Source organism: Culicoides brevitarsis, chromosome 2, assembly GCF_036172545.1.
Source record: "Culicoides brevitarsis isolate CSIRO-B50_1 chromosome 2, AGI_CSIRO_Cbre_v1, whole genome shotgun sequence".
Classification (NCBI taxonomy): domain Eukaryota; kingdom Metazoa; phylum Arthropoda; class Insecta; order Diptera; family Ceratopogonidae; genus Culicoides; species Culicoides brevitarsis.
In genome coordinates this window covers 18812750-18828548 of record NC_087086.1, presented here as the reverse complement: position 1 = coordinate 18828548, position 15799 = coordinate 18812750, and the positions used below count along the sequence as shown (strand labels likewise).

Sequence of the window (15799 nt, the reverse complement as noted above, 5' to 3'; positions counted from 1 at the left end):
GCACATTTTTTTTCGAGAGATTATGATGAGTTGGTGTCGTTGTGTAACACGTGTTTCGTTCCGTTTTACCGAAAAACGTGTGTAATAATATTATTTATTGTTATTGAGTGAAAAAGTAAATGAATGAATGAAACGTTTAGCCACTTAAAGACGTAAATTGAGCAAAGAAATGGTCAATAAAAGTGATGTAAAAAATAAATAAAAATTTTCGCGAATTTTTTAGCAATTGAATTTAAAGTTTGAAGAGAAAATGAGAAAATTTATTTCAAAACAAAAATTTATTATTTTTTTTTTTAAGTAAAAGTTGATTTTTAAAAATTTTATTTATCCTTAAAAAAATTAAAAAATTGTCATCATTGAATAAATAAATACATTAAAAAGCAAAAATAAATTTTTTTATTTATTTTTTTTTTAATTTTTTTATTTATTTATTTTTTTTTTAAGTAGGCAAAATTTTAAATAATAAAATTTATTTATTTTTATCAATTATTACTAATAATAAAAATAATATCAAAAATTCAGTAAATATATTAAACGATAAAAAATTAATTAAAGTCCTTATTTTTTCTAATCAAATCATTTAATTAATTCAATGATTTTTTTCAATTTTTATTTTAAATTAAAATTTAAAAAATTTATTATTTTTTAATTTAAAAAAATGAACCACATGTTCTTAAAAAAATATTTTTTATTCTCAATAATTTCCTTACCCGCAAAAACTTCACACTTCAATTAAAAATTATCCAATTTTCTTTCAACACTCAAATCAAAATTAAAAATCAATAAAAACTATGTCATTTTTCACACAATCTAACCACACAAATCGCCTTCAAATTATCGCTAATAAATTGCCCCGTTTATTCCGCTTTAATTCACCTGATTTATTTACATTTGCATGTCTGCCATTTCATTTCTCGACATTCGCGTAGTTGGTAGTTGCCAATATTTTGTACCATATGCGTTTCAACTACACTTCAGCAACTCGTTATCACACAACGTCATCATCTTCAGTTCGAAAAGTTTGAAAAAAAATGATCGGCTCGCGCTGTTGTTCACAATATTGTTATCTAATTTGTATTTAATATGTAGTAACTTATAACTAAATGCAATCATAACAATAAAATAACAACAGAAAGAAAATAAAAGAAACGCAAATATGAAATTTGTGTTGCTTCAAGCTGCGATAACCAACAAGTATTTTTTTTTCGTCTGTAAGTATTTTTCAAGTCATATCATAACATTTTGTAAAATCATGTAAAGTATTTCGAAGCACTTGACTATTTGTTGTGCAACACATGGTCGAATATTTCAAAGCACTTAAAATAAAATAAAAATTTACTCAAAAATATAAAAAAAAAATTAAAGAACAGAAATTTGCCATGAAAAATTTAATAAAAGCAATTTTCTTCTTACATAAACGACGAATTTCACACCAATTTTCTCAAGTTTTTTTTTACTTCCTCCGTTTTTTTTTTCAAATTAATCCAAATTTAACGACTTTCAGCTAAATTTACTGAATATTTTTTGCGCAAAGTGTAAAAAGGTTAAAAGTTCGTGGATCAATTTCGTTCCGGAAGATAAAGTACCCATCAAATCACGACTTTTTTTTTCTCTCGACAAGATCGAGTTATGTCATAAGGTGTCGCGAAGAAACGATCACAATGTAACATGCAAATAAATAGTTTCAGGTGCTCTCTCAAGTTTAACTATATCACTCGCGTCGTGCAACATTTTACATTTTATTTTATGTTTGCTTGTGCATGACTTTCGGTGTACGTACGAAACTTATTTTACTCACAAAATATTTTTCGCAGCATAGTTGAGGGTGGATTGTTGTACGGGCAAGACGCGTGTTGGCGACGACGTGGTCAACAGTGAGAAAAAGACGCGCGAAAGTATTTAAACGTGAGGTGCAGTGGAAAAGCAGTTCATATCAAGCCGGAACGTCCTTGAAGTAACAAGTCTGAAAAACAATAAAAAAAAATAAATTTTAAGTGAAAAAAAAAATAATTAAAAAAAAAAATCATGAAAGTTTTAACAAATGTGAGTGAAAAAAAAAAATAAAAATAAATTTTAAAAAATATTTAAAAAAAAAAACAATTTTTATAAAAGACAAAAGTTTTTTGTTTTAAATTGTAATAAATAAAATTAAAAAAATTATTTTATAATTCAAGTGATTAAAAAAATAATTTTTAAGTTAAAATAAAAGCACAAATGGATACTTCTGCTCAGCCGTCTTTGGATTAAAAATTTTCTTCACTAATTAATGAAAATCTTTATTAAAGATTTTAAGTAAAAAAAAATAAAGAAAAAAAAACAACAAATAAAATAATTTTCTTATAAAAATATTTTTTAAACAAACATTTTTACAAACAAGCTACATTTTTATTGAAAAAATAATTCTTTTTTTTTTTTTTTTTAAATTATTATTTTTTTCTTTTTTTTTTTTTTTTGATTCAAATTTATAACTTAAAAATCTGATCTGAAATAATTTAGAAAATATAATTAAAAATATTTTAAAAATTCATCTTTTTTAAAGTCAGTCCAAATTATAATTGTAATAATTTACTGTTTATAATTATTAACTTACTTTTAGTTTGAATTTAATTTTTTTTACTGGCTTAATTTTATTCTGATTAAAATTTTTATTGACTTTTATCAAGAAAAAAATATCGAAAAAAAAACTTTTGCCTTTTAATATCAAAAATGGCAAAAAAAGTTCTGAAACGTTAAAAAAAAATTAAAATTTTTATATTTTTCTTGATATTCAATAAATTTCTGACAATTATTTAATTTCACTTTCATCTATATGCGGAACAATATCAACAACAAATAAAAATCTTCTCAAAACCGAACAGTACTCAATATAATAAACTTGTTACATCACATCTGTTCATGAATGTTAATCTAAAAAAATTAAAAACCAATTTGCTAAATTGAATTATAAAAAGAAATGTGTCCAATGCGTAATTACTAAGTCATAATTTTTCACGCTTCTGTGCCTTCTTTTATAAATTTTACATTTTTTGTGGTTTTTTTTCTATGAAAATTCATCACTTTTACACTTTCTCGCTTTTTTTCAGTTGATGCTTCTCTGTCTTCTTGCTCTCGCAATTATCCTTCCAGCGATACAGGCAAAACCAAATCCCGGCCCCCGACCCGTGCACAAGACAAAAATTCGGATTCACGTTCCGGTGAAACATCATACGCACACGCATGTCATTACAAAAGTGAGTTTTTTTCTTTTTTTTTTAATGGTTTTAATAATTTTTTAAAATTAAAATGCAGGTGAAGAAGATCCATGTGGCAGTGCCGGTTAAAGAAGAACATCCGAGTGCCCATGAAATTTTGGATGACTGGAGCAGTGGATGGGCCAAGAAAAAGAGCTCACATAAAAAGTATCAACGTTACACCGATATAGATGCTTAAGACTTTTTTAGATTGTAAGAAAAATGCACCGAATTTTGTTGTTGAGAATAATTTTAAATGAACGTAAATTTAATAAAATACGTACCTGAACTGATGAATGTTGGTTTTTTTGTTTTACAATTTTTTTAGTTCGCTTACCATTTTCAATTGAATTCTCAAAATAAAGAAAATAATTTTATTTAATTTTTTTATTAGGAAGGAAAAAAGCTCCAAATTCGAAAAAAAAAAATACAACGGCATAAAAAAACCTTCGTGTTCAAGCAAATTAATTATTTTTTATACGGATTCGTTTTTCGCTAGAATTATGTGCTGTCCTCTTATTTTTCCTTTTGAAATACTTGACAACTGACACTGCTGCCAAAATTATCAATCCGATGATGATCACTATTAAAATAGAAACCCAAAGTGATTGACCCCAATAAAAGAATGGAATATTTCGGCCACATAGAAACATTGTCAATGTATCACTAAACAAATTGCAATTTTTAGTTAACACATTGTATTCCCTAAAAAAAAGAAAAAAAAATCATCATATGGCTATTTGATTCAATTGTGAAATACCTACTTAAATGTTGTTTCTTCCATCTTTTTAGTTTCAGCTGTGATTTCCTCTACTGTTTTATCAGTATGTCCTATAAAAATGGCTTTTCCTTTATCTTCACAGGGCGAGCATCCTGTCTGAAATAAAAAAAAAATACATACTTCATTGATGACTCATCACAAAACAAGAAAAAAGAAAAGAAAAATCACTTACTCCTAAGGAACTTGTTACCCCGTCCAAACCATATGAAATATTATAATTTTGGCCATTTGTAAACTTTACTTCAGTAGAAGTGTGCGTAAGGTTTTTGGCAAGTCCTTTTTCACGCAGAGGTTCAGCACATAAATAAACCTCGTTTCCGGACATTATTTTAATTAAATAAATTTTTCAAGTGCACAGACCAACAGATACTGTGCAACTAAACTGCACATGTGAAAAATTCACTTTATCAATGATACCGATGTATCATTTACATGTACGTACATGTTTAAACTTCAGTGACGTCATCAATGACATCATCTATGGCTGTTACAAATTTGGAAAATATTTTGGATATCCTCTTTTCTAATCATTTTGAAAATTACAAAAAAATTGCAAATTTTTGTATATTTTTTAACGGTTTTGAACAAAGAAATTACATATTTTAAAAAAATATATTAAAAAAAATATTTAAAAAATATGTTATAATGACAGAATATAAAGGAAAAGTATAAAGGATTTTTCCTTTAAAATATGTCAAAAGTATAAATTTCTAAATTTTTTCAAATTCTGTGAATGTTAAAATTTTTGAATAAAAATAATTATTTTTATAAATCATCATTTTTAATTTTTTAATTTGTGAGCAAAATATATTCAATTTTAAGAAATTTTATTGAAAGTGGTAGTTTTTGTACTTGCTTTGAAGGTTCCTGAAATCAAAAATATTTTCGACAGTTGTAACTCCTTAAGTGAGAAGAGCAACTCATATTAGTAAATGATTCACGAGACGTGCTACTATAGCCTTTTTCATTGTAGATTTACTTTTGTTACAAGACGATTATGATTTTTGAACGTCGGATTTCGTCTGGAAATTTCAAGAAAAATTCACATAGAAAAAAATTTTTAAACATAAATTAAATATTCATTAGGTAAATAAAATTTTCACTATAATTTCGTAAATGCATGAAAAATAAATTTAATATTTTAATTTTTTTTTTTTCGAAAAAAATTAGGAGAAAATACAAATTTACTGTAAAATGGGAACATTGTTGAACATTTTTTTGATGAATTTTTTTTTAAAGTTACGTGATCAAAATTATTTAAAAAAAAACTTCCTAATTTTGGCGACTTTGTTTGATTTTACTCTTTGATTTTGTTTAAAATATTAAATTTATTCATTTTTGAGTAAAAAATAATAATTTTTGTCATTTTTTATTTTTTAACTAAAATTGAAATATTTGAATTTAGTCTTTCACAGAAAAAAATTGACTTATGACAGGAATGAGATTTGCGATAATTTTTACATTATGAAGTAAAGATAACAATAGATGAATTTCGTTTAGCGATTTTATATGAATTAATTTTGCAAAATTTTTGTTTTTCTTCTTATTATTCAACGAATTATTTTAATTAGTATCATAGCATTTATTTAAAATTTTCAAATAAAAATATTTACAAAACAAACAATTATTTAATTATTACAACAGAATAACAAAAAATTTCTCTAAATAAATAAATTTGAATAAAAAAAATATTTATTTACGCGGAAAACCATTTCACCATTTTTTTTCAAACTCTCTTTCTTAACATTATATGTGCACGTGAAATTTTTCCTTCTCATAATTTTTGTTTTTAACTTTTTTCACTGACAACTGAATTAAATTTTATTTTTCCTCGAAATCCCGTTTTCCGGACTCTATCCACGAACGCGGATTTCGTTGGTGCTGGTAACGAGAGCGAGTCAGAAGAGGAGCCCGTTGCTGCCGTTGTCGATACAATTCGTTCCGCTAATGGTCTTTTAATCTGCGGTCTAATAGAAGCAACTGTCTTTTTTGTTTCTGATGACGACACGGAACTATCTGACGTTGCGGAATTAACTCGAGGCCATCGAAACGAGGATCTTTCACTGGTGGTTGCGGTTTTTCGCGTCGTCGTGGATGGTTTTGTCGTGGATCGTGAGATTTTTCGTTGTTTTTGTGGCTGGTTTTTGGGTTTTTCCTCCGTGGCATCGATCGTGGAATCGTCTTGATAGATCATCGGTCTGAAATCCGTCTCGGGCTTCTTGTGGGTGATGTGATTGTCGTACAAAGGCTCGTTATTTGTCGTTGTCGATGCAATTATTTCTTGAATACTGCCATAAGACTTGTTTGGATAAATTTTTACTTTAGCGGATTTTTGGATAGTTTTGCCTTTTCGTGAATTTTTGTAAACTTTTTCGTCGGAAGAGGCGGGATATGGGTCTGCAGGTCCCACAACTGACATCGGAGATGACGATCCTTTGAAGGAGGTGTGAAGCTGACTTCTGACTTTTGAGCTGCCCGAACCTTTTGTGTCCAAAAATTGGTTTTGGTACGACACGGGCTTCCATTCGTTCTGGAATCCGTAAGGTTTTCCCTTGATGACGTCACTTTCTCTTTTTAGCGTCGCTTCAACTTTCTTCTCCTCGATCCTTTCCAACTTTTTTAAGACACTATCTTCCAATTCCTTGATGCCATTACTGCTAATTTCGTTCACAAACTTTGGCCATTCCTGTTTTTTCTCACATTTTATCGGATCGTCACACATATGGGAAATCGCTCCGGACTTTGCATACCGATAATACGGCTTTTTCGTGTTGATCCGAATTCTCGTCGTGATTGTCGGAGTAAAATCGGGCATTTTGTAACGCGGATCTCCCGCTCCAACTAGCGGTTGAACAAGCGGAATGCGATTTTTCACCTTGAAAGCGAGATTTTTCACAACTTTCTGCTTCGCCGTGAAAATATTTTTGATGAAATCGATTCCGTCGTCGACATCTTCGAGAAATCCCTCGACATGTTCGCGCACTTTGGCGCCAATTATCGGCAAAAGCTGCTCATTCAGCTGCGGCTTCGAAAAACTCACATAGACGTCCTTGTGAGCGGGTGGCATCAATGCATCTCCAAACAAAAAAGTGTCGGAAGTCTGTTGGGTGGGCACTGCCGTGAGATTTCTCGCAGCATTCGCATTCGGAAGAACAGGAGCGATCGTGGAAAGGCGACTTCGAAAGAAACAATTACAACTTAACATAAAACGGTGTCACGTACTTACTGAGCACAGTTATTAGCTTACATTGTTTGATTAGATGCCGCGCAACCTCCATTTTTGATTCGTCAACAAGTATTTGAAAAACTTTTTTAAGTAACATACAAATACTAGCAAATCCTTGCTCATGAACATTCCAAATTCAATTTTTTAACATTCACTTTCTCTTGAAATTTCTCTTAAAAAAACACGAACTACTGAATAATTTTTTCGCCACCTTCGAGCACTGCTTAAACTAGACTAAAATGCATTTATTGATGCATTATCGACTTTATAAACTTTGGCCATTCAAACATGTTATGGTTTAGGGTTCGTCACACATATGAAATCCGGACTTTGCATACCGATAATACGGCTTTTTCGTGTTGATCCGAATTCTCGTCGTGATTGTCGGAGTAAAATCGGGCATTTTGTAACGCGGATCTCCCGCTCCAACTAGCGGTTGAACAAGCGGAATGCGATTTTTCACTTTAAAAGCGAGATTTTTCACAACTTTCTGCTTCGCCGTGAAAATATTTTTGATGAAATCGATTCCGTCGTCGACATCTTCGAGAAATCCTTCGACATGTTCGCGCACTTTGGCGCCAATTATCGGCAAAAGCTGCTCATTCAGCTGCGGCTTCGAAAAGGGACTCACATAGACGTCCTTGTGAGCGGGTGGCATCAATGCATCGCCAAACAAAAAAGTGTCGGAAGTCTGTTGGGTGGGCACTGCCGTGAGATTTCTCGCAGCATTCGCATTCGGAAGAACAGGAGCGATCGTGGAAAGGCGACTGCAATCGAAAGAAACAATTACAACTTAACATAAAACGGTGTCACGTACTTACTGAGCACAGTTATTAGCTTACATGGTTTGATTAGATGCCGCGCAACCTCCATTTTTGATACTGAAACCGATCGTCAACAAGTATTTGAAAAACTGGAAAAATAATTTTTTTCTTAAAAATCCTTTTTTTCTTGATTTTTTTTAAGTAACATACAAATACTAGCAAATCCTTGCTCATGAACATTCCAAATTCAATTTTTTTAACATTCACTTTCTCTTGAAATTTCTCTTAAAAAATCACGAGCTACTGAATAATTTTTTTTGCCACCTTCGAGCACTGCTTAAACTAGACTAAAATGCATTTATTGATGCATTATCGACTTTATAAACTTTTTAACAAACATAATTATGGTTTAGGGTTTGCATGTACTTGTACTGCCTTGTACTGTTAGACATAATAACTTTGTTTGTACCATGAGCATTGTTGTGGCATACTGGTTGCAGATGATTTTCACGCGTGCTCGTACAAAAGATATGCCGTTAGAGGCTTGCTTTTGTTTGAAGTTGATTGGTGTGAGCGTTTTTTATTTTTTTATTTAAATTAAAAATTTTAATATCAAAAATTTAAAAAAAAAATTAAATAAAATTCAAAAAAAAAAATTTTTTTTATTTAAATTTTAATAAAAAATTATTAATAAAAATTTAATTGATTAAATTAATAAATAAATAATTTATAGATAAAAATTTCATAATTTTCTAAAAAAATAAAATAAATTAGAAAATATTTTTTAAAATATGTATTAGAAATTTTTTTCAGTATTTTTATTTTTATTAAAATTTTTATAAGTAATTTTTTTAAATCGTTATTTTAAAAAAAAATACTTCGTGTACAAAATTAAAAATAAAAAAAAAATCGAAAGAAAATTTCACAAAATATTTTTTTTTCATTTTTTTTTTATAATGGTCCATTTTTGAGTATTTTTTAGCTTTTAAAAATAAAGAGAACCTGAAAAAAAATAGAAAAATGTTTTTAAAAATTTTATTTTTTTCTTAAATTTCTATAAAAGTATCTATGAAATTTTTGAAATTCAAACAAAATTATTTTTTTTTTAAATTAAAAATATTTATAAATTCCAAACTCCCTTTTTTTAAATTGAAAAAAAAAAATCAAATAATATAAAAATAATTATTAATAAAAATAATAATTAATTAAATTAAAAATTTTATAAAAATAAAATCTAAAAATAATCGTAAATATTTCATCAAATCAAAATTTTACCAATTTAACGGATTTTTGAATTAAACGAATCAACGAATAAATTTTTCCCCAAATTTAAATATATCCATCTGTCACTTGGTCGACTGTAAATAAATGTTTTCGTTTATTTACCAACATCTGTTGCCGGTTGCTTACCTGATTACAAAACCATCGAAAAATTGTCTTATCACCATTTTAACAATGGACTTTATCAAATCACTTCCAAAAATTGTGAGTATTTAATTTTATTTATTTTATTTTATTTCATTAATCAATTTTATTTAAAAAGAACACTCTTGTTTAAAGTTTACTATGCCCTTTGAGCACATCTCCGACTAATTTTACCGCGTGAATTGACGTTCCCGGTGCACTCAAAACTCCATATCCGCCATGTCCGTAATTGTGAACGATTTTTTGTAGCTTTCCGTCGCTCGTTTCGGATTTAAATTCAATTTCTACTCTTACTGGATCCCGATGTGGTCGCAATCCAACTCGTTCTGCCACGACTTTTGCCTTTTTCAGACTCGGTAACATCCCTTCGCAACGTTCCCTGATGGCAGCGGAATCGTATTTGGACCACGAATCGTCATAACTGTCAAAATTGCGACAACCGCCGAGCGTGACGCTACGAAAACCGGGAATAATGTACGTATCGTAGTCTCCGAAAAAGGCCATTTTCACCCAAGGCGCTTGAACTTTGAAAACTTGTCCGCGAATCGGCACAAGTTTGTAATCGTTGCAGAGATATTTCGATCCGAGACCCGTGCAATTGACAATTACGTCGTAATTTTTGTCCTTCAACTCGGAAAATGACTCGAGTTTCGTTTGTTGCATCAATCCTCCGTGATTTTTGAACTTTTGAAGGGCGTAGGGCAAGTAAAGACTGCAATCAGTGAGCAACGTGGTGAAAAATGATCCAAATTTCCAATCGCCAGCACATAATTCCAATTCTTCCTCCGTGACATCGCGATATTTCGGACAAAGTTTCTCCATAAAATGATTTTTGGTGATTGCCTTTCCCCGGTTTGAGAAAATATACCCGGATAATTCAGTCACGCCAGCGAGACTTGCATCCGAACTGTTCCGAATTGCATCCCAATGATGATAGGCGTCATATAACCATTTGCTAAAAGTTCAAAAAAATCAGATTTTTATCAAAAAATTTAATTTTCAAGCAAATTTTTACCTCGTTATCTCCTCTGTCGGTCCCGAAAAGCTCAATCCAGGTCGAAAAATGCCCGCAGCAACGTCACTCGTGGTGTCTTTCAGCAATTTTTCCGCTACAATCGTGATATTGGCATTTCGGAACTCTTTCTGCAGCTCCAAAGCTGTCGTGAGTCCAACAACTCCACCTCCAACAACACAAAGATTCATTTTTCTGTCACACGAAATTTTTGACTAAATTGAGTCAGCTGATAAAGTGTCATCTCATAGATTTTTTTTTAAATTTAATTGATATTGTTATCTTTTTCGTGCAGGAGTTACATGCTCACTTGAACGGGTCGCTGAGCAACGCTACGTTACTGAAGTTGAGACAATTGAAATATGGAGACGACACGAACATTGATCCCCAATTCTATCAAATTATGGATGCGAATTTGACGTTATCAGAGTAAATTTTGATTTTTAAGAAAAAATTTAGAATTTTATGAATTTTTTGGGTTTTAGATGTTTTTTGAAGTTTAAATATGCGCACGATTTAACGGATTCGTGGGATGCCTTGAAGTTGGCTACGGAATGCATGATTCAGGATTTTGCCCTTGAGAACACCATTTATCTTGAGATACGAAGTACGCCAAAGAAAACGGTTTCGTTGAGTAAAGAGGATTATTTGGAGGCGATTATTGCGGGAATTGAGTAAGAAAGTTTTTAAAAAAATAATTAAAAGTGGATATTCAAAAAAAAAAATTTTTTTTTTCAAAATACTTATTTCTAAATATTTTTTTTTTTGTTTTAATTTCTAATTTTTTTTTTTTAATTTTTTCTTTAGGCCGCTCCAAATTTATTTCAAACTTACTTTTTTACAAAATGACAAAATGCAATGAATTTTTGAAATATTTTCGTTGTTTTTAATTTTTGATAATTTCTTATTTAAATTTTTTGCAATTCAACTAAAAAAAAAAAAATTTTTTAAAAAAAATTTAAAAAAAATTTTGAAAACATTAGTTCACTGATTTTTTTAAAAAATTAAAAAGTTTTAAAAAAAAATTCTTTAAAAATAATCAAAAATAATAATAATTTTTTTTTTTTTTTGAAAATTTCTTGTACAAACATGAAAATATGCCAAAAAACGGTCATTTTTGATGAAATTTTTAATTTTTTTTTTATTTTGCCCCAATTTTCGACTTTTAAAAAAATTAAAAAATTTTTGAAAAAAAAAATTCAAAAAATAATAAATAATTTTTTTACTTCAAGACTTCGAAAAAATTAGAAAATTTTTGAAAAAAAGCTTTTAATTTTTTTTTTAATTTTTGTAGGTCTTCATCTCATGCTCATCCAAACACCTTAGTAAAGTTAATCGTCTCAGTAAATCGCGCCGATGGACCAACTGCTGCGCAGGAAAATCTTGAAGTCGCCCTAAAATTGCACCAAAAATACCCAAATATCATCAAAGGCATGGATCTAAGTGGAGATCCCTTGAAATTTTTCTACCGAGACTTTGCCCAAGTTTTTGTGGATGCACGAAACGCAGGACTCGGAATTGCCATTCATGCTGCCGAGGTAAATGAAAAATACGAAGACGTAAAAGATATTTTGGATTTTGGACCTGATCGGATTGGACATGGGACGTTCGTGGAAGGTAATTGACTTTAAATATTTTTTTCGATTTTTCAACTAAATTTTAAATATTTGGTTTTAGAATCGGGACTGCAAAACTGGCAAACTCTCAGGAAGAAAAAAATTCCAGTGGAATGTTGTCTAACGAGTAATGTCAAATGTGGCACTGTGAAAAATTATGAAGATCATCACTTGAAAAAACTCTTTCAATATGGACATCCCGTGGCGATTTGTGTAAGTCGTAGCAAGTTTTTTAAAAATTTTATTGATATTTTTATATAATTTTTTTAGACTGATGATTTTGGCGTTTTTGATACGAGCCTTTCACAGGAAATAGAACTTACGGCAAAACATATCAACTTATCAAACTGGGATTTGATGAAGATAATGCAACATAGCGTCGATTTTAGTTTTGCATCAGATGCGGAAAAGAAAATGTTGCATGAAAAATTGGACCAATTTAAAAAAGAAAATTTGGAAGTACTTAAAGAAAATATTTAAAAATTTTAAATAAAAAATTTTTTATTACAAAATTGATCAGTTTTCTTTAAAATTTAAATTTTTGGAAAATTTTTATTTATTTTATTTTATTTTAGTTTTGCTTGTTGCTGAGTTTTTTTTACAGTTGGTCATTTAAATTTCAGGTAATACATTTTTAAATTGTTAAACCAAAATAATTTTCGACTTTAAAAGTCTATTAAATTTTTTAAATTTTATAAAATTATTTTTATTTACCGTTTTTTATATTGTTACTTTTTAATATTTCAAGAAAATATTAAAGTTTCATTTAATTTAATTTTTTGAAAATAAAAAAACCAAAACTAAAAATTTATTTGAAAAAAATCTTTTTAAAAATTTTTTAATTAATTATTAAAATTATTTTTATTAATCCAAATTTTTATTTTTTTTTACATTTTAATAAATCCAATTTAAAAAAAATAATTTATCAAAATTTTTTTTATTTATTTTTAATTTGAAAATTAAAAAAAAAAACCAAAACTAAATCGTATTTTAAATGAATTTTTTTATTTTAAAAATTTTATTTTATTTTAAAAAATTTTTTTATTTAAAAAAAACAAAAGTTTTTTCATTTAACCAAAAAAATAAAAATATTTTATTCTCTTTAAAAATTAAAATTATTTTTTTTTAAGAAATTTTTAAAATTTTTTTATTTTTTAATTATTAATTTTTTTTTAAAATTTATATTTTCGACTTTTTTTGCGAAATTACAATAAAAAAAATTTTTAAAATAAAATAAATAAAAAAATAAATTTCTTAAAATTTTTAAAAATAAAAACCTTATAAAAAAATTCACGGATAGACATAAAAAAACTACATGCGAATTTCTCATCAAAATGCATCAACACTTCATGTACGAATTTTTGTTTTTTTTTTCTTACACGCTTGGACGATAATTGCAAGAAAATAATACCTAACTACAACGTACTTTGAAAGGTGCGTGATGATCGGTCTTTCTTTTATTATCTCTTTTATTTTTATTTTGTTACATATTCATTAGAGAATTTGACTTTTTTTTCAAAATATTTCAAAATTATTGTCAAAAATTAATAAAAATTCTAATATTTTGGGGTAATTTTTAAAAATTTTTCTTAAAATTTATTTTTTTAGAACAAAAATAATGAAAAAAAAAAACAAAAACCATTAAAAAGTAACAATAATTGCATGTATGTCGGTCATGGATCTGTTCATCAAAATTAACGAAAGTGCTTTTGAGAGTGAGTCTCTGCATTTTCTTTTATTTTTCTTTCACATTGATCTCTTCTTTAATTTCTTTACAATAAAATATTTTCCAGTCCATTGCCTTTTTGTCTATGTTATTCAATATTTAGCGGCCAATAACATGCAAAAAATGTCTAAACATCGTTATTATTGCACTTGCACGTGATTTTCATGAACAAAACATTATTCGATAATTGAACGTTTAAAAGGTGTGGATCACTATTAAATATTACGTGAGTTGATCGATTTTTCCTTTAATTTTAATTTTTTTTTTATTAAAATTTTAATTTTTTTTCAAGAATATTTTTTTTATTAAAAAAAAGGATAAAAAATTCTTGTAAAAAAATTTTTTTTCATGCTACGAAAAATTTTGAAAATTTCTTCCTGTTCAGTAAAATGGTAACGTGACCGATTATATCAGACCACAAGTTGTTACAAAAGCCATAAATGCCGGGAATTTCAATTGTTTCATGTCGATATTTGGTCGATGATTAGTAGGAAGTAAGTTAAGTCATGGTTTTTTTTTCAAACAATTCGATTTTTTATTTATAAAAAATGCGTAGCTTACAAATATATTTTCTTAAAAAGACAAAAACAGGAGGCGCCTACATGATAAAGTGGAAAACGCTCGATTACGTTTTCTTCGAGTCGTCGGGTTTTTCGATTTTGGGTGCAATTTTCGCGACAGGCGTCAGTTTGCTGATGGGTACCTTGTTCATCTTGATGGGCACAGGTGTCGTGGGAACGGATGGAAGGATTACCAGATATTTTTGGATATTTGAGGCTTGTGGCGTGCCAGTGGCGCCCTTTGTTGCCGCCGACATTATCAAGGGACTCAGTGGGGTTGGGGGCGCCGGCAAAATCGGTCGAACTTTCTTTGGCTCGTTCGTTAGCAGTGGTTGGTCTTTTGTGCGTTTCCGGCCTCTTGTCTCGGGTTTCGTTCCCCTTTGATGAATGGCGATGTGACGCGGCAGCGAATTTGCTCGCTGCACTCGTTTCCCGCAAAATGGACATACGCCGCACTTTGGTTGCTTCTTGTACTTGACACCAAAGTTCTTGAGCAGCACACTTTTCGCCGAAATCGTTTCCGCCTGTTTGCCGTCCTCGATTTTGCTGATGAGCCATTTCGCCTGCTTCACCAGCGTGTCGGAAAAATTTTCGTTCAGCAGTTTATGAAGCTCGTCGATGGAGTAACGATCGAATTCCTGCTCGAAGACGCGAACTTTTACATCGGGACTCTTCATGTTCATGTCCATCATCGAGAGACTCTTCCGATCTTCGTTCATGTCGATAATTTCCTCCACAATTTCCACCACTTCTTCCATTTTGATGTCGTCGTGTTCCGAGTCGTCGAGATGGTGTTCTTGCTCGTCTTCCGTCACCTCGATCACCACTTCGTTCTCCGTGTCCGGCACCATCTCAATATCCACTTCTTCCATTGACTGATCGACCAGTTCGTCGATTTCTTCCTTCAATTCGATGCCGTTCCAGACTTTTTCGCATGCCCGGATGCGGCGTTTTAGTGTGTACGACGTGAGGAGCTCCTCGGAGCACGAGACGCACAAGTGCTTTGAGCCATTTTCCACGGGAAAGCCCGAGAGATTCCTGTAAATGTCCGAATAGGTCGTTTCGCCGTCAAGCGGGATGCTATTCGACATGGAAATGATGCCTGTGAGGATTTTCTCCAGACAAATTCGACACTTTTTCTGTTCCTTGCACATTGTGAGCACAAAAAGGGCCGTTCTGGCAAACTCAGAGCCCCGATTTTAGCTGAAATTTACAGAAAATGCTCCGTTGTTTTGATTTTTTTGTCAGTAAACACCGCCAATAAATTCCGAATGAGGCTCGTGATGGTGGATTTCGAAAAAAAATTAGTGTGCACTGCAGGCGAGTAACGTGGATTTTTAGAAAAATTAGTGTGTTCGAGGAGGCGAGTAACTTGGATTTTTAAAAAAATTAGTGTGTTCGAGGAGGCGAGTAACTTGGATTTTTGGAAAAATTAGTGTGTATCGCAGGATAATGACTG

The 15799-nt window shown here is 30.0% G+C and overlaps 3 protein-coding genes and 1 long non-coding RNA gene across 4 annotated transcripts; 2 read left to right on the top strand and 2 right to left on the bottom strand.

The window, feature by feature from the left end:
- Positions 1 to 1976: 1976 nt before the first annotated feature.
- On the top strand, positions 1977 to 3486 carry LOC134831195 (uncharacterized). The gene is made up of 3 exons (XM_063844860.1): positions 1977 to 2043; positions 3084 to 3230; positions 3289 to 3486. The coding sequence occupies exons 1-3, from the start codon at positions 2026 to 2028 to the stop codon at positions 3427 to 3429; spliced, it is 306 nt and encodes a 101-aa protein (XP_063700930.1). The 5' UTR covers positions 1977 to 2025; the 3' UTR covers positions 3430 to 3486.
- Positions 3487 to 3599: 113 nt separating this feature from the next.
- On the bottom strand, positions 3600 to 4394 carry LOC134831196 (uncharacterized). The gene is made up of 3 exons (XR_010161989.1): positions 4184 to 4394; positions 3995 to 4107; positions 3600 to 3935 (listed from the first exon to the last, which is right to left on the bottom strand). It is a non-coding gene; the product is annotated as an uncharacterized LOC134831196 (long non-coding RNA).
- A 4979-nt stretch (positions 4395 to 9373) lies between these two features.
- Positions 9374 to 12551, top strand: LOC134829911 (adenosine deaminase-like protein). The gene is made up of 6 exons (XM_063843205.1): positions 9374 to 9486; positions 10734 to 10867; positions 10924 to 11112; positions 11733 to 12055; positions 12116 to 12267; positions 12325 to 12551. Exons 1-6 carry the CDS (start codon positions 9457 to 9459, stop codon positions 12532 to 12534), a joined length of 1038 nt encoding a protein of 345 aa, XP_063699275.1. The 5' UTR covers positions 9374 to 9456; the 3' UTR covers positions 12535 to 12551.
- Positions 9510 to 10686, bottom strand: LOC134829912 (D-aspartate oxidase). Its single transcript, XM_063843206.1, has 2 exons — positions 10442 to 10686; positions 9510 to 10381 (listed from the first exon to the last, which is right to left on the bottom strand). The coding sequence occupies exons 1-2, from the start codon at positions 10627 to 10629 to the stop codon at positions 9556 to 9558; spliced, it is 1014 nt and encodes a 337-aa protein (XP_063699276.1). The 5' UTR covers positions 10630 to 10686; the 3' UTR covers positions 9510 to 9555.
- Positions 12552 to 15799: the final 3248 nt, after the last annotated feature.